Raw genomic sequence first — 27628 nt, 5'->3', positions numbered from 1 at the left:
GCACCAACCACCACAGCAGGACCCAACAGCCAAAGCAGGTTTACCCCAGTTGTTTCATTATATGGTGATCCTCACCTCCCTTCATCCACCCAAGAAAATACACAGCAGACATGAAGAAGTCCCTTCAGGCTTGGTTATTTCCTTACCCATATAAATGAAGCATACATACATATACATACATACATACAAAATACACAGCAGACATGAAGAAGTCCCTTCAGGCTTGGTTATTTCCTCACCCATATAAATGAAGCATACATACATACATATACCAAAGGCTTTTTCCCCCTTACACGGGGGGTAGCCAAAAAGAAAAAGCCATAGAAATCACTCCCACCCATTTCATTTCCCATATATTCCACTCCCCTCCACCCTCCTCCCTTCCTCCTATCTTGACACCTCCTGGATGAAGCAGTGTGGGTAAACCAGCTTCAGCTGTTGGGCTCGGCTGTGGAGGTACTCTGTCTTGCTACATTGTGTCTGACTCAAGCAATGGTTGGGTCCAAGTACAGGTGACTGTACATAGTCCAAGTCCAAATACCTGGTCTTTGGATCACGTGTTGGACTCGTGATCAACAGCTATTTCCCTCCCAGAAGAGAGCTCAGAGCTCGTATGACCGATCTATGGGTAATGCTATGACCTTACACGCACACACACACACACCCAACTCCCCGCCCACGAGAGTTGGAGTAACGACTCGAAGCGCAGCGATACTGAAATAACTTCAGCCCTGGGCAGGATTCGAACCAGGTACCGCCAGCACCGCCGTACATTACAGTGGTACATTTGGTTATATTAAAATAGCCCCAATAAAACATCTACACTTGGAAACCAAAATTATCCCCATAGAACAGCAAGTCAGAAGGATACATACATACATACATATACCAAGGCTTTTTCCCCCTTACAAGGGAGGTAGCCTAAAAGGAAAAGGCATAAAATCATTTCCACCCATTCCAACCCTGAATACACTCCACACCCACAGAAGGATAGGCATACAATTTTATGCAAGAACCCTTCAACTCTCCCCACACCTTCCATCATATCACACATACAACCTACTGAATGTAATAGAAAAAGCAACCATTACAGTATTCTGCTCAAACATCTATAACAACATACCTCCAGTACCCCAGTGCGTTCCCATACAAATACATATTTACATTCAGATCCCAAAACAAGCACTCCACAGTAGACTAAATTCTATGCTTCACCAAATTCCCTCAGATATCAAACGATCAGTCCATTGCCCCAGGTCTTTTACAGAAGACCCACTACCTCCATGTGTGCCCTTAGATCTGAGGGCATTTCCAAGCAAGTAAGAATTACACAGGCATATTCATGCTGCCACCCTTCACTAAAATAGTATCAACACAGAATTGGGCTAGCACCAGACTCCTACTACCATATAAGCAACCAGCACAGAGAAGACACAGAGTACCTCACCACTGAACATTGCTCTATACTCACCCTATCCTGACAACAACACAAAATCTTTTCTCTTAGTGATTCTGGGTAGAACCAGTTGCAATGGCTTATTACCTGAGGGCCATGGGTCTCCTGCAAGAGAAACCTGGGGCAGCAGATTTATTAATCGTAATAAAATGTATGATGAATATTGATTTTCAGATACATTGGAAGGATAAACTTTATTTGGCCCCCTTGACCACAGTAGGCAATCTTCCATTTCGTCGAATATGTAAGAAGCTTGGAGCAGATATCACATGTGGTGAAATGGCAATGGCCTCATGTTTGCTTCAAGGTACAAATAGTGAGTGGGCTCTTGTTAAGAGACACCATACAGAAGACTTGTTTGGAGTGCAAGTATGTAACAGATAGGTTGTTTCCTTATTGTTATATTAATTTCCTGTAGAATTATTATATTGAATATTTTGTTAACAATTTCTGCAAAAAATCCTAATATTGATATTATTATTTTTGTTATGGCAGCACTTATAAATGAAAGATATAACATAACAGAAATTCAAGGCATACATAACATGATGGAGATTTTTTCAGGTGTGTGGCAGCAATGTTGAAGTTATGATAAAATGTGCACAGGTGTTAGATGAGAAGGCAGAGGTGGATTTCATAGACATCAACATGGGTTGTCCTATTGACCTGGTTTACAAGCAGGTAAAATTGCAAGGATTTTATCTTGGGGTTAGACAGAGACTATCTCTGTAGGCAAGGTAGGCAGTACATACCATGAGAGAATAATGGGTATTCTATATAAATAGGTTAATATGATTAGCAATTAAACTTCCTTTATATTTCTATCCTTTTATTATACTGACAAATAGTTTCATGACATTTTACTCTATAAAATCACCAATTGCGTACCCTGAGTAATAACTGATGGCACATGCCTGGTGTTAGGGGTCAGTAGAAATATCAAAGAGACAACTTAAAGGAATAGGGAACACAAGGCTTGTAATCTCACCTTCTGAGAAGAGAAATGCTATAAACAGGATCAGAGTGGTAGGGTTGTGGTAACTCAAACAGCTGGCAAAAGGTCCTCAGTCCTAAGAACTACCTAATGGAATTTGTGTGAATGTAAATATAAAAAAAAGAGATGTTGTCCACAGAATGAAAAGTCATTTTCATGTTCAATCTTCTGCAGGAGAGATCAAGGGCAACAGATTGATTGATTGTTACATCTTACTAGGTCTTGCTATGTTTGTTGGGCAATATCCTTAATCAGCATTCCGAATTCCTTCACTTTTACTTTTATAATTGTAATTTTTTTTTCCAATAATAGGTTGTTGATTATCACTGTATACTTTTGTCCAGTACTTGCTCACTCTGTCCTGTCCCCTTTTGTCCTCTCTCTCTATATATATATCTATATATATATATATGACGATGATGATATGGTTTAATGTCACACACTCCTCCCCTATTGGGAGGCTAGGATGGTGCCCCTCACAGAGGGCTTTGTAGCGTGGAATTTAATGAACCATGCCCTTGGTTCAACTTCACCGTTGGCAGGATTCGAACTGCCCTCACCTCGACCTTCACCATAAGTAATGACACCCTAACCTGCTCAGCCAGCAAGCTTCCATATATATACACACACACATATTTCTATCTCTTTTCTTATGTATGCCACATAGATAATATAATTTAATTTAGATAGTATAATTTGGCTACTCCCCTTATAAAGGGAATGAAGCTTTTTGGTATATAGATAGATTTATAATATAGTATTTGCATACTGTCCACTGCTTCTGACCCAGGGCAATGGACAGGATGCAGGGATGACCCGTCATCCAGGAGGTGCCAAGGTGAGAGGGAGGGAAGAGGGTGGAGGGGAGTGGAATATGTAGGGGATGGAATGGGTGAGAGTGGTTTCTATGCCTTTTTCTTTTTGGCTACCCCCGTGTAAGGGGGAAAAAAGCCTTTGGTATATCTATATATGTATGCATTTGTAATTTGTTGCAGGGAGCAGGAAGTGCTTTGATGCGCAGGCAAAGTGCCCTTGAACATATGGTGAAGGGCATGACCCAGGTCTTGTCAGTCCCACTCACACTTAAGATGAGGGCGGCTATATACCATGATACTCGAATTGCACATTCTCTCATTGGCCAGGCCAAGCACTGGGGTGTGTCTCTATTTACAGTAAGTAGCTATTTTTGTTTTGGAAAGTATTCAGCTTTATTTAGTGATACTTATTTTTCAAGTCAGTATCTTCATGGGTCTTCTGAATATATGCAAATCTTAAAAATTACATCCTTGAACAGAAAAGAAATCTGCATGGCAAGACAGGTTTATTTACATTTATTTTCAAGGATAACAAGAGTGGTGGATGGGAATGGAAGGGATGGAAATGGATGCATGCCTCTGATTTGGCCACCTCCCTTATAAGGGTGAAGAAGCCCTTGGTAGATAGATAGCTTTGAATTAACCCAAACTTCTCTATTTGGTTATTGAGTTTTAATGTATCATTCACTTGAAAGGTGGAATGTAAGCAAGGCAGAATGGAAGAATGTGATTGCATGCAAGATGAAATTTTAGAGAAATATAATAGGATAGAGTGAGAAATGTCAAGTTGAGGCAAAGAAAAGGTGCAAAGATTTCCTCCTTGAAGCACATCTACTTTCCCTGTCTTTTTCATTACATTTCGTACCTCTCAGCTTTGCTTGTATTCTTCTTTCTCCTTCTCATTCAATTCGATCACTTTCAGCACCTCTCCTCATCACTCCCTTTTTTTCTTAGTTCACTTCATATTTACTCTCAGTCTTTCTTTCACCAAATGACATTCTACTGCACTGTCCCCTAAAAACATTCTCATCCAGAATTATTCCAATCCTACTTTTTATGTTCCACAATATAATCCAGTTAAACCCTCTTGACTGTCCCCCCATCCACCACCCAAGCCCATCTGCACTGTATATTTTTCCTCATACATACATATACCAAGGGCTTTTTTCACCCTTACAAGTGAGGTAGCCAAAGTCAAAGGCATAAAATCACTCCCACCCATTTCATCCCCACATACTCCACTCCTCCCTCCCCCTTTTCTTGGCTCCTTCTGGATGATTGGTCATCCCTGCATCTCGCCCACTGCCCCGAGTCATAAACTCTTCATATCTAAAATCTCTCCATTTGTGTTCCTTCCTGGCATACAATACCTTCCCACTACTCCATCTACTTGTTCATCTTCCACTCTAGCATATAGATTCCCCAACACCACTTCATTCACATTCCTTCCAAGACTCTCCACACACTTACATATCTCACCATTTACCAACAGTGCCACTCCTTCCCACAGTTGACCTCTTGCCACTCTCAACACATGTAACATAAACAAAATATTTTTTGCTATATTGTTTGAAAGGCCATGTACAGTATACATAAATAATACATGTAGAAAGATGGGACAGTGCTTTTCATAAAATAGTAATCCTATTTTTTGCAAGTAAATTACTATAAAGTCAAAGATGAAACAGAAAATGTGTAGTATGTACAGTGATCAGTGCTTCAAAATAAGCAATTTTGGAGTAACTTCCACTGCATTTCTTGTATGCCTTGATTCTGGCTACTTACATTTCTGGTTATTTTAATTCAGATCTGTTGCAGAAATTGAAATGAATGTGTTGTGTTTTGTTTAAGGTTCATGGACGGTCGAGAGAACAGCGATACACCAAACAAGCAGATTGGAAATATGTTGAGGAATGTGCTCAAGCAGCTGACCCTGTTCCATTATTTGGAAATGGTGATATTATGTCCTTTGAGGATTATAATATCCACAAAGAAAATTCCCAAATATCAGGTATGATCGTATTGTAAAGATTATTATCATGACTTATAAAAAATAATTCAGCTTTAGTTTGTGGAAGGTTATTTGCATTTTTTCTCTCTGACACATCATCTCAAACATATTTAAATTTCTCCTTTCTGCCTTTCATAAATTCCAAGTCTCCACCCCATTCAGTGTCATTAGCACAATCATCCCTTCCTATAATTTTGTCTTTGCATGCAGATACCTGTTTCTCATGACACTTTTCAGTCCCCCCCCCCCCAAGACATTTACTAATCAAATTTACCTCCACCATTTCATGCCCCATGCAATCCCAAGTACATAAGAATATCCACTTCCTCCATCCTCACTCCTTTAAGACTTACTTCCAACTTGTTGTCATCTTCTCCCCTTGTACACTGCATCACCTTACTATTACCCACATTTACTTTCAAAGTTCTCCAATCACATGGCTTCCAAAACTGTCCTCTCCCTTCCTTCCTCAACAGACATTCCCCTCTTCCCCAGTGCCACTTTTACCCCATCCATCCATCTCATCTTTGGATGCCCCCTCATGTTCACTCCTTCCACACCTCTTTTACTAATCTTTCTTCATTCATTCTTTCCATGTGTCCAAACCATTCCAATACTCTTTCATCAACCCTATCTCCCAACTCCCTTTCCATCTGTTCTCCTCCTCACCTCCTCATTTCTCACTCTATCCAGCCTAGTAACCGTTATCATACTTCTCAGGCATTTCATCTTGAACACATTCAAACTCTCTCTTATGCTCCATGTTTGTGCCCCATACAGTGCTGTCGGCACAATCACTCCTTCATACAATCTCCTTTTAGCATCCATTCCAAAATGTCTGTTTCTCATTACACTTTTTAATCCCCCAAGCCATTTACTCACTTCTCAATCTACATTCTATCTCCACCCCCACTCCTCCCTTTCCTGCCACATTCGCACCCAGGTATCTAAAACTATCCACTTTCTCCAGTCTCTCTCCCTTAATACTCACTTCCAGCCTGCTACCACACTCTCCCCTTAAACATCTCATCATTTTACTTTTACCCACATTTATCTTCAACTTCCTTCTTTCACACACCTTCCCAAACTCTGTCACTAACTTCCTCAATCCCTCCTCTGATCCTGCTACAAGCACAGTGTCATCAGCAAACAACAACTGGCTTACCTCCCACTTTTCTCCATTTTCTTTAACCATCTCCAATCACCAATCCACTACCCTTGCATTCACCTCTTGCACCACCCACATCCCTGACTAAGTCCCATCCCCACCTCAAACCACTCTCTCCATATCTAATCCTAACACAAGCTCTACTACTCTCGTAAAAAGTCTTGACTGCTCTCAACAGCTTTCCTCCTATCCCATATATCTGCAAAACCTCCCACAGTGCCTTCCTGTCTACCCTATTGTAAGCCTTTTCCAGATCCACAAAAGCCCAAGTACAGAGTACAGAGACGAAGAGTACAAGCTGAGAATATAAAAATCTCCAAGAATGGATAAAGGAAAGTTCACAAAAGGCCACATGCCTCTGATAGGATAGCTCACAGATGTCTTCCAAAACCATTTACTCCTTGAGAAATACACAAATTACTGAGGGTGCAATGTTGAATGCCCACTTATCCTGTTCCTACAGTATTTGACCTCCAAATATCTGCTCCATCCAGACACTTCCTCTTTATCCTGTCAGTTTCACACATAATTAACTTAGCCTTATCCCAGTCCATAAGGTGGTTGGTGATATCCATAGTTGTTACTCATGTTTGAATAGTGTTTTGCCATCAACACCAATAATCCTTGTAGCACACAAATCACTGCTTTTAAACTCTCTTCCTTATCATTACTTGCTCTAATTTATATATATATATTTTTTTTTTCAGGTGTGATGATTGGAAGGGGTGCCCTTATAAAACCCTGGATATTTACTGAAATTAAAGAACAACGGCACTGGGATATTTCATCATCAGAAAGATTTGACATTATCAAAGAATATGTTAACAATGGACTAGAGCATTGGGGAAGTGATACAGAGGTATGTTGAAATGTTAATGACTCATTTAACCTTTGTTCACTGGACATTGCTGTACGAATTGTCATGAACACCTGATGGTTATGTACTGCCAGAGGGCAGTGGTCTTTTCAGTTTAGTTACCACCCCACAAAGGAGTAGAAATCTTCTGACATTGGTCAGAACAAAATATGTAGTGTGACATTATGTTCAATGGTTTTATAAAAGAGTATTATATGTACTTAGTCTCTTTGGTCTGCAGGGTGTTGAGAAAACGAGACGCTTTCTGCTGGAATGGCTTTCCTTTTTGCACCGCTACATTCCAGTAGGACTGCTGGAGACCTTACCACAACAAATTAACCAAAGACCACCACCCTATGTAGGAAGAAATGATATGGAAACATTAATGGCATCAAGAAATGTAAAGGACTGGGTTAAAATAAGGTAAAATCATGTCTACTTAACTTGTACATAAATTACTTTCTTGATATTTGAAACCAGGTTACATGCCTACAAAAATAATTATAAACAAATTAAAATAGTAGTCCACTTTCATCCACTAATGAATTTTATCATTATTCTTTGCAGTGAGATGTTACTGGGTCCTGTTCCAGATGATTTCATGTTTTTACCTAAGCACAAGGCAAATTCATGGTCATAAGTTGAGAGATATCTGTATAATAATAGCAATGGTATACCCTTATAATAATTCATAATTTTTTTAATCTGGCTATTTGATTTGATGGATGTCATCAAATACATTTATGCTAAATAGAACCTTATAATAATTCTTGACTATTTATGTTGATTTGAATTGAAGGATTTGATCAGTCAAATCCAGTTATGCTCATTATAAGTTATATTTTATGAAATAAAATATACTGTTGTTACGAGATATGAAATGCCTTACATTATGTTTTATTTCTATCACCTTGGGGGAAATGGTGCACTTGATGCCATATTGGACATAATGTATCTCAGTGGCACAGCCAGAGGGGGCCACTTACAAAGGCGGAGCATGCCGACAGGAGACCTTTTGATCCATATCTAGGTTGGATGCAAAAAAAAAAAATCATAATAATAAATAAAAACTATAATAATGTATATAACAAATAAAATACATAAATAAATGCATAGGTATAGTTGAATAACAAACAGGCAAATAGTAAATGATAATAAATTGACATATAACTAATAATAAATGAAAATCAGACAAATTATAACAAAACAAAAACAAATAATACAACATAAATTATAATCATTACAGCATCTTACTTAGGCATTTATCTAAATGATTCTTAAAGCTTCGAACTGAACTACATTGCACTACCTGTGCAGGAAGTTTATTCCATTCATTAACTACACGGTTGGCAAAGTTGTTTCTACCTACTTCCAAATTGAATCTATTTCCGGACAGTTTGAGACCATTGTTTCTTGTCTGATTCTCATTCAATGTTTAATCTATTGCAGCTTTTAGCTTGAAAGAAAGCCTGATCCTCCCACAAAGAAATGAAAGGGAAGAGTTTAATGGATGTGTTGAATGGCATAAGGCTGTTCCTCTCATGCTAAACTCACTTTGCACATTTTTCTGATTTGTTGAACTGTTTTTCAGCACTAAGGATAATGAAGCAAATAAATATTCAAATATTTAATTCATGGCAGCCAGCAAGTGCTGAGCTAAGTACAACATACTCTCACTGAGCTTAACACAATTGTTTTTCATATTAGACCTGCTCCATGCATCATAATTTCAATGACTTGTTCTTTAGCCATGGCTACCCACATTCAACTGAACTACTCCAAAGATAAAATCGAATCGCCAATTAATGGGTTGCTCATCTTACAATTCGCAAACAGTCCTCTATTAATACATGAGATATTATTACATATTTTCTGCCATGTCTGTACACCACCACAATTATAATTTTTGTATAAAATGCATCTATCAAACATTCTGAAGGCATTATCTTGGCAACAGTTTAATCAAAATTCCATAATGTTGTGATATCTGTCCATACATAGAGCAATGAAGACTGAAGACCACTTACTTTAGTATTAGAGGAAGAACACCTTTTGTGACAATGAATAATACCACCAATGTAACATTATTTTTCAACTCCACCAGTATGGAATAACAGTGAGTTTCACAAGTGTAGTGGTGGTGATGCACCAAGATTATCATGATGTCCAGTACATTGCTCTCTTCTAATTCTCCAAACTTGTTGAACTGACAACATAGCACTTCAAAGACTGCTTCATATAAATGGAATGAAATTTCTACATTAAAATTATCAAGCTCAATTTGACCTTCCAAAACATACTTTATGCAAATATGTGAAAATTAATGAAGAAGGTAATGCTGTGCAACCAGACTATGTAAACTTTGTATTCAGCAATTAATGCGCATATGAGAACTAATGAACTAATGTCTGCTTCTACCGAGGCTTTTTTTTTTATGTGAAGTGCATCATGAAAATATTCTTTTGCACATATAACAGTAATTCTACCTCAAGAGAATGAGATTCCCTAAACTCAAGTGTCACTATAGTATAATATGTCAAAATTATTTGACAAGTACATTTTGCTTTTGTTTTATGTTTTTTTTTTTTATTGTTGTTGTTCTTATTTTTTTTATTTCGCAGTGAGCATTACCAACTTCAAGCCTTGGAGTGTTATATTTCTAATAACTGAAATATAAATCACTGTAAATACCCAGAGCAACTATCTGGGTAGAATGTACTTTTCACTACAATGAGGTACATCACTTAGCCTAATCACTGGTATTTCTGAAAATCCTCAATCTCTTCATAAAACATTTGTTTACTAACAATATGAAACAAGAACAAATTGACAATACTCCTAGATAAGGCAGCTTATAGGAGTACTATATTTCTAATATTCAACAATGTTTCACTGTAAACTTTTAAGTCTCTTAATAGACTTGGCTTGACTATCTATGCAGCAGTAGCAACAGCCATGAGTGTAGAATTTGGTCAGAGAGGAGGAGGACCACCCACGTACTCTATAAAGCTCCCACCAAAGGGACCAATCCTCCTGCCGATCTGCACACTCACTCAATGTCTGACAGCTTTCCAGATGACAATTCCTACATCGATGCAAGCATCTCCTTAAGGGTTGGAGAATCAACACAAAGCACAGAGATGTAGTCCATTTCTTCTCTTGAGGAAGAGTTCAGAGTCTCATGTCAACCACTTTGACTACGAGGCTTTTATCTAAAGTAATATGATCTGCTGTCTGAAAACAAAAAAATAGATATATATATATATATAGAGAAAAAAAAATTAAATCATCTGACCACATATGGCAATTTCAAAGTCTTTGGTAAATTTTCTGTCCTCATGAACAGTATCAAACTGTTGCTGAGAAGTATTTTAGGTCCATGGTGTTGGGTTAGCTGGTAGGGTGTGGGTATATATCGGGGCAGAGTATTCCTAAGCTATGTGGAGAAAAGATAGGTATTGGTGTTGATTCTCCTCCAATTGCATTTGCCCTTCACAATTCACCACCACATATATCTATACATAAAAGAGCACCTCTATACTTTTGGTTCATGGTGTTGGTTTAGCTTAATTGGTGTAGGTGTATATGGAGGGAGATTATTCATAATTGGAATGGTGCAACTATCACAGTCTGGAAATGGGCAGGAGAGCCCAACTCCTCTTAAAGGTCAGTTATTATTATTATTTTGGTAGTTGCAGTGGGAAGCACTATGAAAATGACAGTGATGAATGAGAAGAAATAATGATGAAGTGAAAGCAGTTATTAAAATGATGTGAGAGCAGGTAAGCCACATGGGTTGGATGGGTGTCATGTGGAGTGTCTAAAAAAAAGGGAGGCACAGTGATGGTGGACTGGCTGGTGAGATTTAATGTTTCTCTAAAAGAGAGTAGAGTGCCAGAGGAATGAAGGAGTGCCTGTATAGTTCCACTTTACAAGGGAAAAGGGGACAAGAGTGAGTGTAGTAGTTTCAAAGGGATCAGTTTGTTGAGTATAGTTGGGAAGGCTTATGGGAGGGTTTTCATTGAGAGGAACAGAGGGAGTAATTGGTGAAGAACAGTGGATTTAGCACAGGTAGGGATTGCGTGCATCAGATTTTTGTTGTAAGGCAGATATGTAAGAAAGCTTTAGGAAAAGGTAAGGATGTTTTTTAAGCCTTTTTGGATTTAGAAAAGTCTACAACAGGGTAGACAGGAAGGCAATGTGGGAAGTATTGCAGATAGATGAGACAGAAGGAAAGCTGTTTAGAGCAGTCATGAGTTTTTCCGAGAGTAGTAGAGCCTGTGTCAGAATTAGAAATGGAGAGAGCGAGTGGTTTGAGGTAAAGGTGGGACTTGGCCAGGGATGTGTTATATCACCTTGGACTGTTTGGGTGGGGTGGGTCTATTGGTTCCTTTTCTACCCTAGCATTAAAATCTCCCAATACCACCACATTGACATTTCTCCCCAAACCCTCTATGCACTCATTTAAATCTATCCAAAAAGCCTCCTTTTCCTCAACACTCTTCTCACTACCAGGCCCATATGCACTTACAAATACCCCCATCTCCTTTCCCAGTTTCACCTTCATCCACATTAACCTTGAAGAAACCTTCCACTTCACCACATGCTTACCTATCTCTTCAATTACTAGTAAAGCCACCCCTTCTCTCCCTCATCCTCTCTTCACTCCTGAGACCCAACTACACTCCCAAACTCCAAATTTACCCCTCCCTTTCAACTTTGTTTCACTCAATACCAACACATGGATGCAAAGAGGAAATTATATGAAGGGGTGACAATGCCAACAGTACTGTATTGGGCATTGACATGGAATTAAAGAGAGGCAGAGAAGAAAAGTTTAAGTGTGTTTGAGATAAAATGTCAGAGAAGTATGGTAAGGGTTACAAGGTTGGATACAGTGAGAAACAAAGAGTTGAGGAGGAGAGTGGGGGTAGAAAAGGAGATGGGAGATGGGGTTGATGAAAGATTATTGGGATGGTTTGGACATATGGAAAGAATGAGTGAAGACAGATTAGTAAAAGAGGTGTGGATGGCACAGGTGGATGGAGTGAACATGAGGGGATGACTGAGGATGAGATGGATTGATATTGAGCAAGAGGGAGATGTCTGTGAAACAAGGAAGGAAAAAGGCAGGATATAGTGGTGAGTGGAGAATGGCTGTGTATAGATGATACTGTGATGCAAAGAAGGGAGGGGGAGTGTTAAGGAGTATTTACCTAGTTGTATTATACGGGAAGGGAGCTATGCTCGTGGTGACCCGTCTTTGTATCTTTCAGCATCAAGTTTTTTCTTAAAATCTTGAACAGTGTTTGTACACACTGTTTCTTTGTCTAATTTGTTCCAGGTATCTATCACTGTGTGGGAAGCTTTTTTTTTTTTTTTTTTTTTTAGATCTCTTCTGTAATGATCTTTTTGAGTTTCTTTTCGTATCCTCTTGTTTTTCCATTGTCCCATTTCAATAAATCATTCTTACCTAAGATTTCCATTCTTTTCATAATTCTATACGGTAGATAGTTAGTAGGTCTCCTCTTTCCCTTCTTTGTTCCAGAGTTGGTAATTCTAATTTGGACAGTCTTTGATCATAAGTCATTTTGGAAAGAGTTGTTGCCAGTTTTGTGGTTGCTCTTTGTATTCTTTTACCTAGCTGTATTATACGGGAAGGGAGCTATGCTCATGGTGACCCGTCTTTGTATCTCTCAGCATCAAGTTTTTTCTTAAAATGTTTAATAGTGTTTTCACACACTGTTTCTTTGTCCAATTTGTTCCAAGTATCTATCACTGTGTGGGAAGCTTTTTTTTTTTTTTTTTTTTTTTTTTTCAGATATCTTCTGTAATTATCTTTTTTGAGTTTTTTTCGTGTCCTCTTGTTTTTCCATTGTCCCATTTCAATAAGTCATTCTTATCTAAGATTTCCATTCCCTTCATAATTCTATAGATAGTTAGTAAGTCTCCTCTTTCCCTTCTTTGTTTCAAAGTTGGTCATTCTAATTTGGACAGTCTTTGTTCATATGTCATTTTGGAAAGAGTTGGTGCCAGCCTTGTTGTTGCTCTTTGTATTATTTCTAACTTCTTTATATTCTTTTTGGTACTGGGTGTCCATAGTGTTGCTGCGTACTCGAGTTTTGGTTTTATTAGTGTAGTTAATTTTTTTATTATCATTGCCTCATCCAAATAGGCAAATGCCACTTTTATTGACCTCAATAAATTATAGGTTTCTCCAACTATTTTATTAATATGCTTATCCGGTGTCATGTCTTTGCTGATCATCACTCCAATGTCTTTTTCTGAGTTTATTTTTTTTTACCTCTTCTTCACCAATTTCATAATCTCTCGATATTCTGTTTTTACTTTTTCCAAATTCCATTATACTATATTTCTCAATATTGAATTTCACTTCCCACTTTTGAGTCCATTTCCAGATCTCCAAGTCTTGTTGTAATGAGTTGCAATCTGTTTTTACTTTCTTTAGTATTTTTGCATTGTCTGCAAAGAAATTCATATAACACTACTCCTTCGTCCAAGTCATTTATGTAGCAAACATGATCGGGGCCAGTATTGATCCCTATGGGACACCACTTATCATTTCTTCCCAATTTGAGAATTTGTCTCTAATTACTACTCTGATTTTTCTCCCAGTCAGGAAGTCTTTCACCCATTCCAATAATTTTCTTCTGATGCCACCTATTGATTCTATCTTCCTTATTAGTTTATTGTGTTGCTGCATACTCAAATTTTGGTCTTATTAGTGTAGTTAAAAGAAAAAAATTATTATTTCCTCATCCAAATAGACTAATGCCACTTTTATTGACCTCAATAAATTGTAGGTTTCTCTAACTATTTCATTAATATGTTTGTCCAGTGTCATGTCTTTGCTGATCATCACTCCAAGACCTTTTTCTGAGTTTACTTTTTTGACCTCTTCTTCACCAATTTTATATTCTCTCAATATTCTGTTTTTACTTTTTCCAAATTCCATTATACCACATTTCTTGATATTGAATTTCACTTCCCACTTTTGAGTCCATTTCCAGATCTTCTCCAAGCCTTGTTGTAATGAGTTGCAATCCTCCATTCTTACCTTCTTTAGTATCTTTGCGATATCTGCAAAGAAATTCATATAACACTCTACTCCTTCATCCATGTCATTTATGTATGTGGCAAACATGATCAGGGCCAGTACTGATCCCTGCGGGACACCACTTTTCATTTCTTCCCAATTTGAGAATTTACCTCTAATTACTACTCATTTTCCTCCCAGTCAGGAACTATTTCATCCATTCCAATAATTTTCCTGTGATTGCTTGTATCTAAGCACAGCCAACTGGGATTATCATTGAATTTCTGCTTACTGGGGCATGAGGTATGGGATGGTGGGGGTGCTGTTGTTTCAGTACTGTCATCAAGGCACTTAAACCATAATAACTTGTGTTGCATTACAGAGTACATACATACATATACTCAGGTTTTTTTTCCTCCTTACAAGGGAGGTGGCCAAAGTCAAAATACATAATTCCACTTCCACCCATTTTACTCATATTCACCACACCTGCCTCCCTTCCTCTCATCTTGGCTCCTCCTGGATGATGGGTCATCCCTGCATCTCACCCATTGCCCTGGGTCAAAAGCAATGCAGCAAGACACAGCACATCCACAGCAAGGCCGCTTCATTTAATCAGCAACACTCAGTTCTTCGTCCTCTCATACAGAAACAGTGAAGACGGGGAGAAGTCCCTTGGGGCTGCATCAAAATATCATTCACACACTACCACTTCCTTCCATGTATTACAGTATCATCCATACACAGCCATTCTCTGCCTTCTCCCTTCCTTCCTTGACAGACATCCCCCTCTTGCTCAATGCCCTTTTTACCCCACCCATCCATCTCATCCCCAGTCACCCCCTCATTACAAATTTTTATATATACAATTTTATATTGTAATATGTATATATAGTTGTAAGTAATTATAGTTATACTGCCTACATGACATGCCTGAAGATGTAAGGACAATGGTAAAAGAAATATCCAGTGCCAGGGTACATAGTAGTTCCACCTGTGGAAAGGACATGTTAGGATGGCAACAGTCTACTTCTTTTAAACCTTGCAGAGGGTGAGGGAGTTTCAGCATTAACAGCATCTGAGCAGCATTCTCTCATACTTGTGATTCAGTTGTACAGAAATGTTTTGTAATATTGCATTTACCATTTGTCTTTTACATTGGAAGGAGTTAAATAATATTGCAAGGTTCATATGTTCTTTTGATCTCACAGTTTTCTCACATTTGTGATAGTAAAAAAGTTAACCCTAAGATTACTGTTACACTGCACAAAAGTATTAATCCCCCTTATATGAGATGGTACTAACTTATCATAATGTTTGAAATTCATGAACCACAGACCTGAAAAAGTGGTGGCTCCTTTGGATGGGGATGAAACCCACTCTCCCTGCAGTTGGCAATGTAGGAAAGACCATGATTGGGTGTTAGCGTGAAGTAGCCTATTTCTTCATACTTAGGAGCACAAACAATGGCCAAAGCCTCAGGCATCATAAGTTGATAAGAACAATGGGTATGTAGGTCCACACTGGAGAGAAAAGCTGTTTGGGTGGGGTGGGTCTGAAAAAAAAGAAAAGAAAAAAATTAAAAAGTTAACCTCATTTAGCCTTACAAAGTAATGCAGTCCAGATGTCACAATCATCATCAATTAATGGATTTCAAAACTTTGGAATTTCTAAAGCCCTTTTGGACATTTCCTTGGCAAACTGTGTGATATCTCATTTTCAATTTTACTTTTATAGAAACCAAAATCATCCCTATAGAATATATGAAAATTATAGGCATATATATAGATATATATACAGTAGAAGCCCGATTTAACGGATATCAATTTAGCGGAATCTCAAATTAGTGAACTGCAAATAGCAATAACGAAAATGCTCAACTTAGTGGAAATGGTCCGCTAAGTTGACAATTTTCCGCTAGCTGGCCAGACGCACGTCTACGGAAATAGCTCAATTTAGCGGGAATGGTCCGCTAAGTTGAGCATTTTCCGTCAACTGGCCACATGCATGTCTCAGAGTCCAATGTTACCAGATTGTGGTGGTGGACTCAAGGAAAAATTTATAATTTAGTATTTTGGAGGTATATACATACATACATACATATACCAAGGCTTTTTCCCCCTTACCAGGGAGGTAGCCAAAAAGGACAAGGCATAAAATCATTCCCACCCATTCCATCCCCGAAAACACTCCACAACCCTCCACCCTCCCTCCCATCTTAGCACCTCCAAGATGACGGGTCATCCCTGCACCCTGTCCACTGCCCTGGGTCAGAAGCAGTGTCGCAGGACACAGCACATCCACAGCAAGGCCGCTTCATTTAATCAGCAACACTCGGTTCTTCATCCTCTCGTACAGAAATAGTAGTATATAAATATATATATATACGTACTATAATATATATACAATAATATATAATTCAGTATATGTATAAAGTATAATTGTAGCAGAAATATATTCAAGAAGAAATAGACGGTATAATAGGAAAACAAAATGAAACGGTAAGTTGATGGGAAAATTCAAAATCAGTACACGAGAGTAATCACCACGAAAAACACTTCTATAACAACGAACTACGTTTTCTGCAACAACACAACAATAACGCTCACTATCCAAAAACCAACTGCCCAGTCCTATTAATCGCTAGAATTATGTACATCGAACCAAACATGAAGCTATGACTAATATTCCCCGAAATTCACAGACAGCTCATATCATTGTTACACAACACACACACACACACACACGTTGCAACAAATTACTGCACGTTGCTGTTCGTTTGCAATTCACGATTGTGCTGCCTATAATTCACTTACAATAATATATATACTGTATGTGTGTGTGTGTGTACACTAGGGAATTTTTAGGTACGTATCATTTTTACAATCCGCTCTGGCAACACTGTTACACCAACGCTCACTCGCTCAATTTAACGGAGAATTCACTTTAGCGGACTGGACCTTGGCTGAATTAGTTCGTTAAATCGGGCTTCTACTGTATATATATATATATATATACACACACATATTGTGCGTATATATATTAAAATGGGACAGAAGAGAAACAAGAGAACACAAAAAAAAGCTAGATGCAATCATTGAAAAAATAAAGGAAAGGGAACCAAATCCAGTACAAAGTGGAACAGTTGCCTATAATGTGGAGCAAGTCTTCAAGGTTGACAGAGATATATTCGAGGCCAAGAAAAAAAAAGGCAAGGCAAACCACCATTTCCAGCTTCTTCAAACCTGCCGCTCCCCCCCACCCAGGCCTCCACCCTACATCAGCTGATCCGGACTCCCTTCCGCCATCTCTCCAGTCTATGTCTGGTACTCTTCCGTCCACCTCTGCAGCCCAGTTTCATCAAGCCCTACCACTTCTGATGACAAGGAGAAGTTTTCCTCGAGATTTTAGTAAGACTAGCCATGACAGATATGTGCAGTGTGGGATCGGGTAATTAGTGGCTAGTGGCATTCTACAGAACCTCATTTTCCACTCTTTCCAGTGGATATAGGCCTACCAAGGAAACCACTTATAAAAAAAGAATGCATCTATAACACTACCTTTTTGGATGGCATGGAAAAGTGCTATATATCTTTAAATTTAGGCTAGGCCAAGGGTACTCTCCCCATTCAATTAAATCCTATCAAAACTTAAGTTCGCTATTCGATCATTCATTATTCAATCTGGTTTTCAGGAATGTAAACCAATCATATAGTGGGGGAAACCTGTATGTGGCGCCTACCCATTCCAGGGGCATATTTATGACGAAAAGAGAAAGGCATTTTCTGAGGTGAAATTACGTAGATAGAATGTATCTGGCAAGCCCCCAGCTGTCACACTGAGCCAACAGAGTGGAACATGAGGGAGAGCCCAGCCAATCACTCGCACACTAGTGTGGGAAGAGCATTTACTGGTAACCCCTCTCTTCAAGACCTTGCCTTTTTTCATACTGGTTTTCTTCATTTCCCTAAGATCTGTATCATTACCATGGCCCTTACAAAGGAATTAAGTAGAGAAATAATTGCCCAATTCATTGGACTTAAGAAGACAGGTCATGTAACTAAAAAAATCAGTGAAATGTTGAAGGTGGCTAAATCTAAAATGAAGAGAATCATGGTGCAGTTTTGGAGGGAGGAAGGATAGAGATATCATCCCAGAAGAGTACTTCTCCTTCAGAGATTTTACTTTCATTAGTGGACATGACTCTAAAGTATGCTTTACGATGTTCAAAACACTTGAAGAAGTCTTCTTAACATGCCCTATCCTAGGCTTCAGGGATGGTATCTCCAGCCCTCCTCCCTCCCGAAATTGCATCATGTATCTCTTGAATTTGAACTTGGCTACCTTCAATATTTCACTGATTTCTTTATTTCCATGGCCTGCCTTCTCTAGTCCAATGACTTGGGCAATTATATCTTTAGCTAATTCTTTTGTAGGGGTCATGGTAGTGATACAGCCCCTAGGGAAAAGAGGAAAACCAGTGTGAAAAAAGGCAAGGTCTCAAAGAGAGGGGTTACTGTAAATGCTCTTCCCATGGCACTGTGGGAGCAACTGGCTGGGTTCTCCCTCACATTCCACTCTGTTGGCCTCAGAAAATTCCTTCCTATTTTCATCATAAATATGCCACCGCAATGGATATGCATTACATACTTTTGATGAGTACTGTACATACAGTATAGCGAGGTTCTTTAATGTTTGTCTAAAGAAGGGTAGAGTGTCAGAGGACTAGAGGAGTGCCTCTACACTTCCATTTTACAAGGGACAAGAGGACAAATGTGAGTGTAGTAGTTTTAGAGGGAGCAGTTAGTTGAGTAGTTGGGAAGGTTTATGGGAGGATTTTGACTAAGAAAATTAACAGAGGAACAGAGGAAGTAATTGGTGACGAACAGAGTGGGTTTAGGAAAGGTAGGAGCTGGGTGCATCAGATTTTTGTGATAAGACGGAGATGTGAGAAAGCTTTAGCAATGGGTAAGGTTGTTTTTTGGGCCTTTACATGCTGTGCTATTAACACTGAACCTAAACAAGTGCTGGTAACACCTACATGGATCCATCCCAGAGTGATGAGGTCATGCTGGTCCTGGTAATCAAAGAGTTTTTCCTCATGCTGTGTTGTGCACGAGTCTGAGGTTCCACATTGCTCCGGTACAAGCAAGTGTGTAATTAATAATGTATTCTGGGCCTGAAATAGAAACATAATCAGAAACTGTAACCCAGAAACTATTTTAACAATTCCCAGCACCAAATGTATTCATACATACATACATACATATAACAAAGGCTTTTTCCCCTTTACAAGGGAGGTAGCCAAAAAGAAAAAGGCATAAAAACCAATCCCACCCACTCCATCCCTAATACACTCCACTCTCCTCCACCCTTCCTCTTATCTTGGCACCTCCTGTATTCACTTAGGTTAATATTTGTATCAAGCCAACAATAATATACAATGTGTTCTATTTTTCATAAAATTAAAATCATATCCCATGAGTCTTTTATACTTTCATGCCTTTCAGGTATACATTCTTTCCTCACTAATACGAAAAATAAGTTCTGCAAGAACAGTGAAATATGGTACAAAACAACCACAACATCTGTCAAAGTTAGAAAACAATATACAAAAATCCTCAAAATAAAGACATGATCAAAACTGGGTTGTCCCTTTCAATATTCCATCTACTTGAGAGAGTAATTAGAACTATTGCAACAACCTCAAGGAATATAAACAAGTGCATTAGAATAAAAGTTATCTACTCCAATAAAAAATAAATAAATAAATAAATAAATAAATAAATAAATAAATAAAAAAGTTAAAATGAGAACTAAATATCCATCTACATTACATCCTCCATCTATCCCAACACAAAATTTACATCATACTGATACAACTTACAACTTTGCCGGCTAAAATGCCGCAGGTTTCTATGTTCCTTTGCGTGTTACTATGAGCCAAAGTCATAAATTTGTTCATTAATTCTACTGGTACCACAACACTGCGCAACCCACTCTTTGACCCTCCTACAGTACTCAGCAGAGACAAAGGTTTAGTATTGCGATCAATGTGAGGAGCACCAAACCTGAAAAAAAAAAAAAAAATTGAATTCATATATACATAAAATCAAGTAAATACTGTTTGTATAATGTTGCAAATATGAAACTAACATTTTATATTCACATTATATAAGTACTGTTTGTATAACAGAAACTGCATTGCTTCTGACCCAGGCAGTGGCTGGAGTCAGGATGACCCTTCATCAACGAAGAGCTAAGATGAGAGGGAAACAATGGGTGGTGGATGGAAGTGGAATGAGTGGAAGTGGGTGCATGACTTGGCATGGCACCACTCTTACAAAGGGGAACAGTCCCTTAGTATATAGATAGATAGATATATATATACCACAAGGTAAGTAGGTATATTATATATATAAATATATATCACAATCCCCCTTACATGGAGTGTAGCAAGTCAAAGCATGCACCAACCCTTCACCAATCCCACAACCATGTAGCAACCATTTGTTTTCTCTTTTAATTTTAGCTTTTTGTGGATGAAGGGCTATCACTGTCCGACACCCACCGCCCAGGTTAGGAGTAAGATACTAGAGACTGAATGCTACCAATACTTCTCAGTTCATTCTTAAACTTTGATAAAAACTATCTCTAAGCAAATGTAGGTTTGTTGGCTAAGTGCAAAGATCTAAGTAGACATCCATACAATATTAAGTATGAACATACCCAGGTGCTGAGGGTTTCAAATCCCTCGACGGAATTGAAGGTGTGGCATGCAAAGAGTTGCTTGGGTCCCATGCAGGCACTGTAGGGCTTGGTGGCTCAATGGGAGGAAGGGGCTTAACTTCATGAATATCATTTATGTTCAATGCATCTGTTGGATACACCAAACTGCCTATTGTTGTGTCACTGAAACATACAATATTTTTGTTATATAAATGGAACAAAAATACTACCTATCTATCTATATACCAAGGGTGTTTTCCCATTACAAGGGAGGTAGCCAAATCAAAAGGCACATACCCATTCCCACTTATTTCACTCCCATCCACCACCCTTTCCTCTCTCTCATCTTAGCTCCTCATGGATGACGGGTCATCACTGCATCCCACCCACTGTCCTGGGTCAGAAGCAATGTAGCTAGACATAGTACACCCACAGCATGGCTGCTTCACTTAATTGCATCTCCATCCCCTTGTGCAGAAAAATAGAAGATGGGGGAGAAATCCCTTCAGGCTGCATCAAAATATTCACACATTACCACTACCTACCCCCCTTCCTTCCTTGCATCACAGTATCATCTATACACAGCTATTCTCCACTCATCCCTATCTCCTGCCTCCTCCTTTCCTTGCTCAACAGCCATTCCCCTCTTGCTAAATGCCCCTTTTACCCCACCCATCCATCTCATCTTCAGTTGTCCCCTCAAGTTCACTCCATTCACCTCTACCTTCTACACCTTCTTTACTAATTTTTTTTCACTCATTCTTTACATTCTAAACCATCCTAATACTCTTTCATCAGCCCTACCTCCCATCTCCTTTTCCACCCATGCTCTCCTCCTCATTTCTCACTCTATCCAACCTACCCCTACCATAATCCTCAGACATTTCATCTCAAACACATTTAAACTATTTCTCTCTGCCTCTCTTAAATTCCAAGCCTCTGCCCCATACAGTGCCATCACCACAATCACCCCTTCATATAATATCCTCTTTGAATCCACTCTCAAATGCTTACTTTTCATGACATCTTTTTAACCCCCCAAGGGATTTACTTGCTTCTCTCAATCTATAATTTACTTTCACCTCTATTCCTCCTTTTCCTGCCACATGTGACCCCAAATACCTAAAACTATCCACTTCCTCCAACCTCTCTCCTTTGAAACTTACCTCCAACTCCCTGCTATCCTCTCCCCTTGAACATCTCATCACTGCATACCCTCCCAAACTCTGACACTAATTCCCTTAATCCCCCCTCTGACCCTGCCACAAGCACAGTGTCATCACCAAACAACAACTGGCTCAACTCCCACTTTTCTCCATTTACTTTAACTTTCTCCAATCCCCTGTCCATTACCCTCAATTTTACCTCCTACACCACCCTATCCATGTACACATTGAACAGCCATGGTGACATGACACATCCCTGATGCAGTCCCACCTTTGCTTCAAACCACACACTCTCTTCATTTCCAATTCTAACACTGGCCCTACTACTTTCATAAAAACTCGACTGTCATTACCAGCTTTCCCCAATCCCATATATCTGCAAAAGTTCCCACACTAATACAACAAAAGCACAGTATATTGGAAAAATATGAAATTACTTCTTACATGGGAGGTGTTGGTTCCCAAACTTGCTTAGCAGCATTGGACCATCCTTGCTCGTCTTCATATCCAGGAGGGGCTCTCTGTTCAGCAATCATCTGCTCCTCAAATTTCTGCTTCCTTATCAACTCTTCTTGCTCTTTCAGCAACTGTTGTTCTTTCCGCTTCTATTTAAAGAAAGCAGTACATATAATCATTGCTAAATATCATAGGTACAGACTACTGATGGATAGTTGATGTAAAAACATACCTGTTCCAAAAATGCATTATGTTCCTTTCTATATCTTTCCTGCAAAGTCTCCTTTAAGCTCTCTGCCCTTGGTAACACTTCCTGGAATTAAGTAATTCAATCTGTAAATTTCATCAAATTCCTAACACAGGAAACTATGGCCACATGAAATGCTAGATATTTTATCATGAAAGAGATAATGACAGAAATACCTTAAGTTTCTTTGTATTGTTTGTCTTCTCTATAGAGGAATGAGTGCGAAATTCTGGGTGGCTTCGAATCTTTTCAATGAAAAGCCTACGGAAATAAACAATTATTAATTTCTATATCTCACAAATTTTACTTAGATGAAAATATACAGTGGAAAGAACCAATGATGGATGCCAGCACATGAAATGAATGTTGAAGAAAATCATCTCTCTAACACCAACTTTCAAAACTCATGACCTTCATCTGGAGGTTAGGTTGAGGTTGGCACTTACTCTCTGGACTAGGTCCCAGCTATTAATCTTGCCTATTCTAAACCCCTTTTTTCCACATATAAAGAGAACAACCAACAGCTGCTCCCCACCTCTTCCTCCTGACCCATACTAATACAACACACACAACAGTACAAAGTTTTTTCCCAGAGAGATCTATGGAAGAGCCTACAAACTGCTGTTGGCTGATGTAGGGCTATAGTCCGTCAGTGAAAATTTAGCCAATAGTTAGTATTATGGAATGTTAGAAGAACAAACCCTGTGCTGAGGTACTGACTGCATCTATGGAGTTAAGGGTAAAATGTTTCAAAAATTAGCAACAGGGAAAGATTCTCCCTGAGATCATTCTCGTAGGACCAACACTTGTAGATATCTGTTCTTGGTCCTTGTACCCATCACTGGTTCATATATAGGCATAACCAACTAAAACCAAGTTCACATATATACATGAGCCAGAACACACTATGACCATAAGCAGGAGAGACTGTATTGATCTTTTAGTATAACTATGGTACTAGCACATAAACAATTTCAAGAGTTGACTATCTATACAGTTGATCTTCTGAATATGTAATAATATGTATTTGATTTTTTTAACTCAGTTTAATTTCACTATAGGTTTCACTTAAAATAATTCTGTTATAATTCAATGTTGAGGAACAAGAGCAACATGCTACAATCAATAATTTACATACGTCATAAATTTCATGTATAAGATGAAGGCATCTTCAAGGCTGCCTTCTTCGTAGTACATGTTGGCCATTCGCACCATCTCCAGCCCTGATCTGAAGTACCTGAGAATTGCAATCTTATAACTTTTCACCTTCAGCAAAAAATAATGTCATACAGCAACAAACAATTGTGAAACCATATCTTAAGGTAATGGTAAGATGCTACAATACGATTCCTCAAATACGAACAAGTACTCATCACTTTCAGTTCATCTACATTACATTTTTTTGTATAACTGTTTATGGCAACACCCTTTAATCAATACTATTTCTGTATATACTCTTAAATGAAGACAAAAAATAATTCAAAAAAGATTCATTACATATCTGCATGAATAGATTTTAAATTTCACTTTTTCATTTAGCCTTTCTACCAAAAATGCCACCAACTGTACTTCCTAGTGCATAAGTTCATAGATGGATCATAAATCTGGACTGCATAAAATGTCCATGACATTTAGTCAATACAATTGCACTGTCATCTGAAGGAAGTCTATCAATAATCAAGGATTTCTTCCCCTGAGAAGTAGCCAGCCAAAACATGCACCCAGCCCCGCTTAATTGAACTGCCATCCATCACCCATTTGTTTCCCTCTCATCTTAACTTTCATTCTTTCCATGTGCCCAAAAATCCAAATAATCTTTCATCATTCCTATCAACCAGTCCCTCTTCCTACACCTGCTCTCCTCTTTAATTCTTCATTTCTCATTCTATCCATCCTTGTAACCCCCACTGTACTTCTCAGACATTTCATCTCAATCAGTGAATGCCAGAACTATACACGAGTTCAAATCTAAACTGAATGTGGAGAGATATGAAAATGGGCCCCAACAAGCATAGCTCCTGTCCCATAAAATACAACTAGGTAACTAGGTAAAATACATATTTTTCTGCCTCCCTTAAATTCCAAGTCTCTACCCTATACAGTGCCATAGGCACAATTACCCATTCACACAGTTTTTCCTTTACATTCATCCCTACATACCTATTTCTTATGACATTAGGATGGTGAAGTTTTTAAGAATGGCAGGAGTGTTGCTGCTGTTATGTAATCTGTGAGACAGGTTAGTGTTGTGTTGACTGTTGAGAAGTCTCCTACTGTTATTAGTAAATAAGTAAGTAATTCTATTTGGCACTGAATCAATATACATGAAGTGCAGATTAAGAAAAGAACGAATAGTTCGAAATAACAATTACAAATGCCGAGCCTGTATATGATGCAGACGGGAAGGTTTTCCAGTTTAACCTAGATACATATGGGATTATACCTTTATTCCTACAATGTACTTCTCTGATACATAATACCATCATAGAAGTAAGGAATACCAATATAAAATTTATAATGATTTAAAAGTATTAACAATGTTACATTCCTATTGAGCACTATCAATCAATTCATTTACAATTAGAACTTCCACCAAAAGCATAGAGTAAAAGAACTTTCACCTTCATGTAATTGTGGAGTCTCCCATGGGCAATTTTCATATCATAAAGAAATAAAAGCTGCACTGCTTACCTTCGAAGAGGAATGTTGCCATCTACATCCACGGCATTGCCTTGTACAGTGAGTTTACTGAGTCGCATCTGTGGATCTAATTGGCCAACAGGTGGTGATGGCATGCTGGAAAGTAACAATCATTTATCAAATTGTTGTCATGATCTCTTGCTGGAAACACAGTCCCAAGCGTCTAACAATAGCCCCTGGGCTGGTTCACACTCAAAATAGAAATATATTTTGTTGTTTGCGTTGTGTTAATTCCTTTCCAATATTACTATTCAATCTGTTGCCCTGATTTTCTCTTGCAGGAGAATTGTAGCTCCCAGGAAACTGGCCACAGCCACCAATCTAGCCCAAAAGTCACTCAACAATGAAGAGATTTTGTGTTGCAATCTGGAAGTTGTGAGTGTTAGGCAGTATAACAGAAAGTGCTCTATGTCTTCTGTGTGGTGGTTGCATCTAGGGCAATTGGAGTCCATTACTACCCTGATAATGTACTGGTATCCTAATATGTTATTGCAAATCTTGTCTTGGGAGTGATTTCTTTGTTAGGCTTATTTCTAGGGCAGTATTATAGAATACTTGGTTTGTGATCTGAGTGTGTAAATGTTTTGTAAAGATGTATTGTAGGATACTGGGGACAGGTTATTGTACATGTTTTAGAATGATGTATACTACAATTGCTTTTATGTTCCCTATAAAAGGAATGTTACAAAGTTTATCAAAATACCCCAGTAGCACCTATAATAAAAAAGGATAATTCTTCACCAATAATTCATCATCACTTCCATCTCTGAGGACAACAGTACACATATGACAAAAATGATGCATCACTCAGTACAGAAAAGATTTAAAATACTGCATTAACCCTTTTTCTACTGAAAGGATTACCACTTTGAATAAAAGTCTGATTAGCCTGAATAAAAGATGTCCCTTAGCACATAAGGGATTAATATTATTAACACATTCATAAAAGAATACTAATTATGCCCCACCCCCAACACATAAACCAACAAGAATATCTCGCTTTAACAAGATTAGGATGATGTGACTCTTGTACTTTTCTAAATCCTTTTCCATTCCTTTTGTGTATTCTGGCTATTTTGCTTTATTGACATTTATATATGTCCTTTTTGTTGGTGGGTGCATATACTTTAGGCATGTTAAGCATATTCAATGCAATAGCACAATCCTAAAATTCTCATTTGAGATTATATCAGTCTCAATTTTCAGGTATACATATTCAGTTTAATGTGATTGACAATTTAAATTGAGGTGCAATCATAAATTAAACTGCTACTGCTCATGTTACATGGAAGAGAGAGCAAATTAACAGAACAATATCGGGGCCTGTCAGATGCTATCATGCTTCAATTGTCAACCTACCTATGATAATAATAATTTCATTATTTTCTCTCTTTTGTTTCATTTGATCTAGGTGCACATTTCTGTGTGCATCACTTCCACCTTACTATATAGATTGCATATACTACTCATCTCAACCTTATTTAATACTCAATCACCCATTTAAGTTGCATCACTAGTAATCTGCACTTACAGGTGCCTACACGATACATCTACAAAGACTACCAAGGACCAGCATTAATAAGACCAGATGGTATGTGCATAAAAGTGACAACAGTAATACACAAGTGATATGAAACTGGAGCAAACAAGATATAAGCTTACAGAGACATAACCTTCACTTACATTGAACTGTCTTCCTGATACTGACGGAATTTCAAACATTTACTTTCGCTTCCTTGTACCAAAACTTTAAACATCTACGTCAAAATTCCTACATTCTACTACATTCCTTGGTGGATATGTGGTCCATACTGTCCAATTTCATCAACAGAAAGGTATTGCTTACCTGGAAAAAATAAGCTTTCTATGAGTCACTCAACCACCATTCACTCGCCTGGTTTCACACATTTGTTGACAAATATCATCTGGCTATGACGTCATTCTATCGCTCAGGAGAAAACTTAAAAGTTTCC

General features: G+C 38.3%; 2 protein-coding genes across 4 annotated transcripts in view; one reads left to right on the top strand and one right to left on the bottom strand.

Annotated features, from left to right (window-relative positions):
* Positions 1-10533, top strand: part of Dus3 (Dihydrouridine synthase 3) — a 24189-nt gene extending 13656 nt beyond the window's left edge. Inside the window, exons 6-12 of the mRNA XM_076179700.1 lie at positions 1631-1825; positions 2021-2137; positions 3446-3622; positions 5117-5276; positions 7152-7303; positions 7542-7723; positions 7868-10533. Coding sequence (XP_076035815.1) covers positions 1631-1825; positions 2021-2137; positions 3446-3622; positions 5117-5276; positions 7152-7303; positions 7542-7723; positions 7868-7940 — 1056 coding nt within the window. The 3' untranslated portion in view covers positions 7941-10533. The remainder of the gene's footprint in view (positions 1-1630; positions 1826-2020; positions 2138-3445; positions 3623-5116; positions 5277-7151; positions 7304-7541; positions 7724-7867) is intronic.
* Positions 9666-27628, bottom strand: LOC143021892 (STAM-binding protein-like A). Of its 3 annotated transcripts, none has more exons than XM_076179702.1 (11): positions 27502-27628; positions 25647-25751; positions 24094-24192; positions 23132-23216; positions 22941-23021; positions 22697-22857; positions 21087-21269; positions 20245-20428; positions 19399-19536; positions 15697-15912; positions 9666-10534 (listed from the first exon to the last, which is right to left on the bottom strand). In XM_076179702.1, exons 2-11 carry the CDS (start codon positions 25748-25750, stop codon positions 10472-10474), a joined length of 1314 nt encoding a protein of 437 aa, XP_076035817.1. In that variant the 5' UTR covers position 25751; positions 27502-27628; the 3' UTR covers positions 9666-10471. The 3 variants fall into 3 exon arrangements, with proteins under 3 accessions (XP_076035817.1, XP_076035816.1, XP_076035818.1); XM_076179701.1 differs by lacking the exon at positions 27502-27628 and adding an exon at positions 27339-27427; XM_076179703.1 differs by lacking the exons at positions 21087-21269; positions 27502-27628 and adding an exon at positions 27339-27427.

This window comes from Oratosquilla oratoria, chromosome 43, assembly GCF_046742065.1.
Source record: "Oratosquilla oratoria isolate Oo_2021 chromosome 43, ASM4674206v1, whole genome shotgun sequence".
In the NCBI taxonomy this organism is placed as follows: Eukaryota; Metazoa; Arthropoda; class Malacostraca; order Stomatopoda; family Squillidae; genus Oratosquilla; species Oratosquilla oratoria.
The sequence above is the reverse complement of the archived record's forward strand: the minus strand, read 5'-3'. Positions and strand labels throughout refer to the sequence as shown.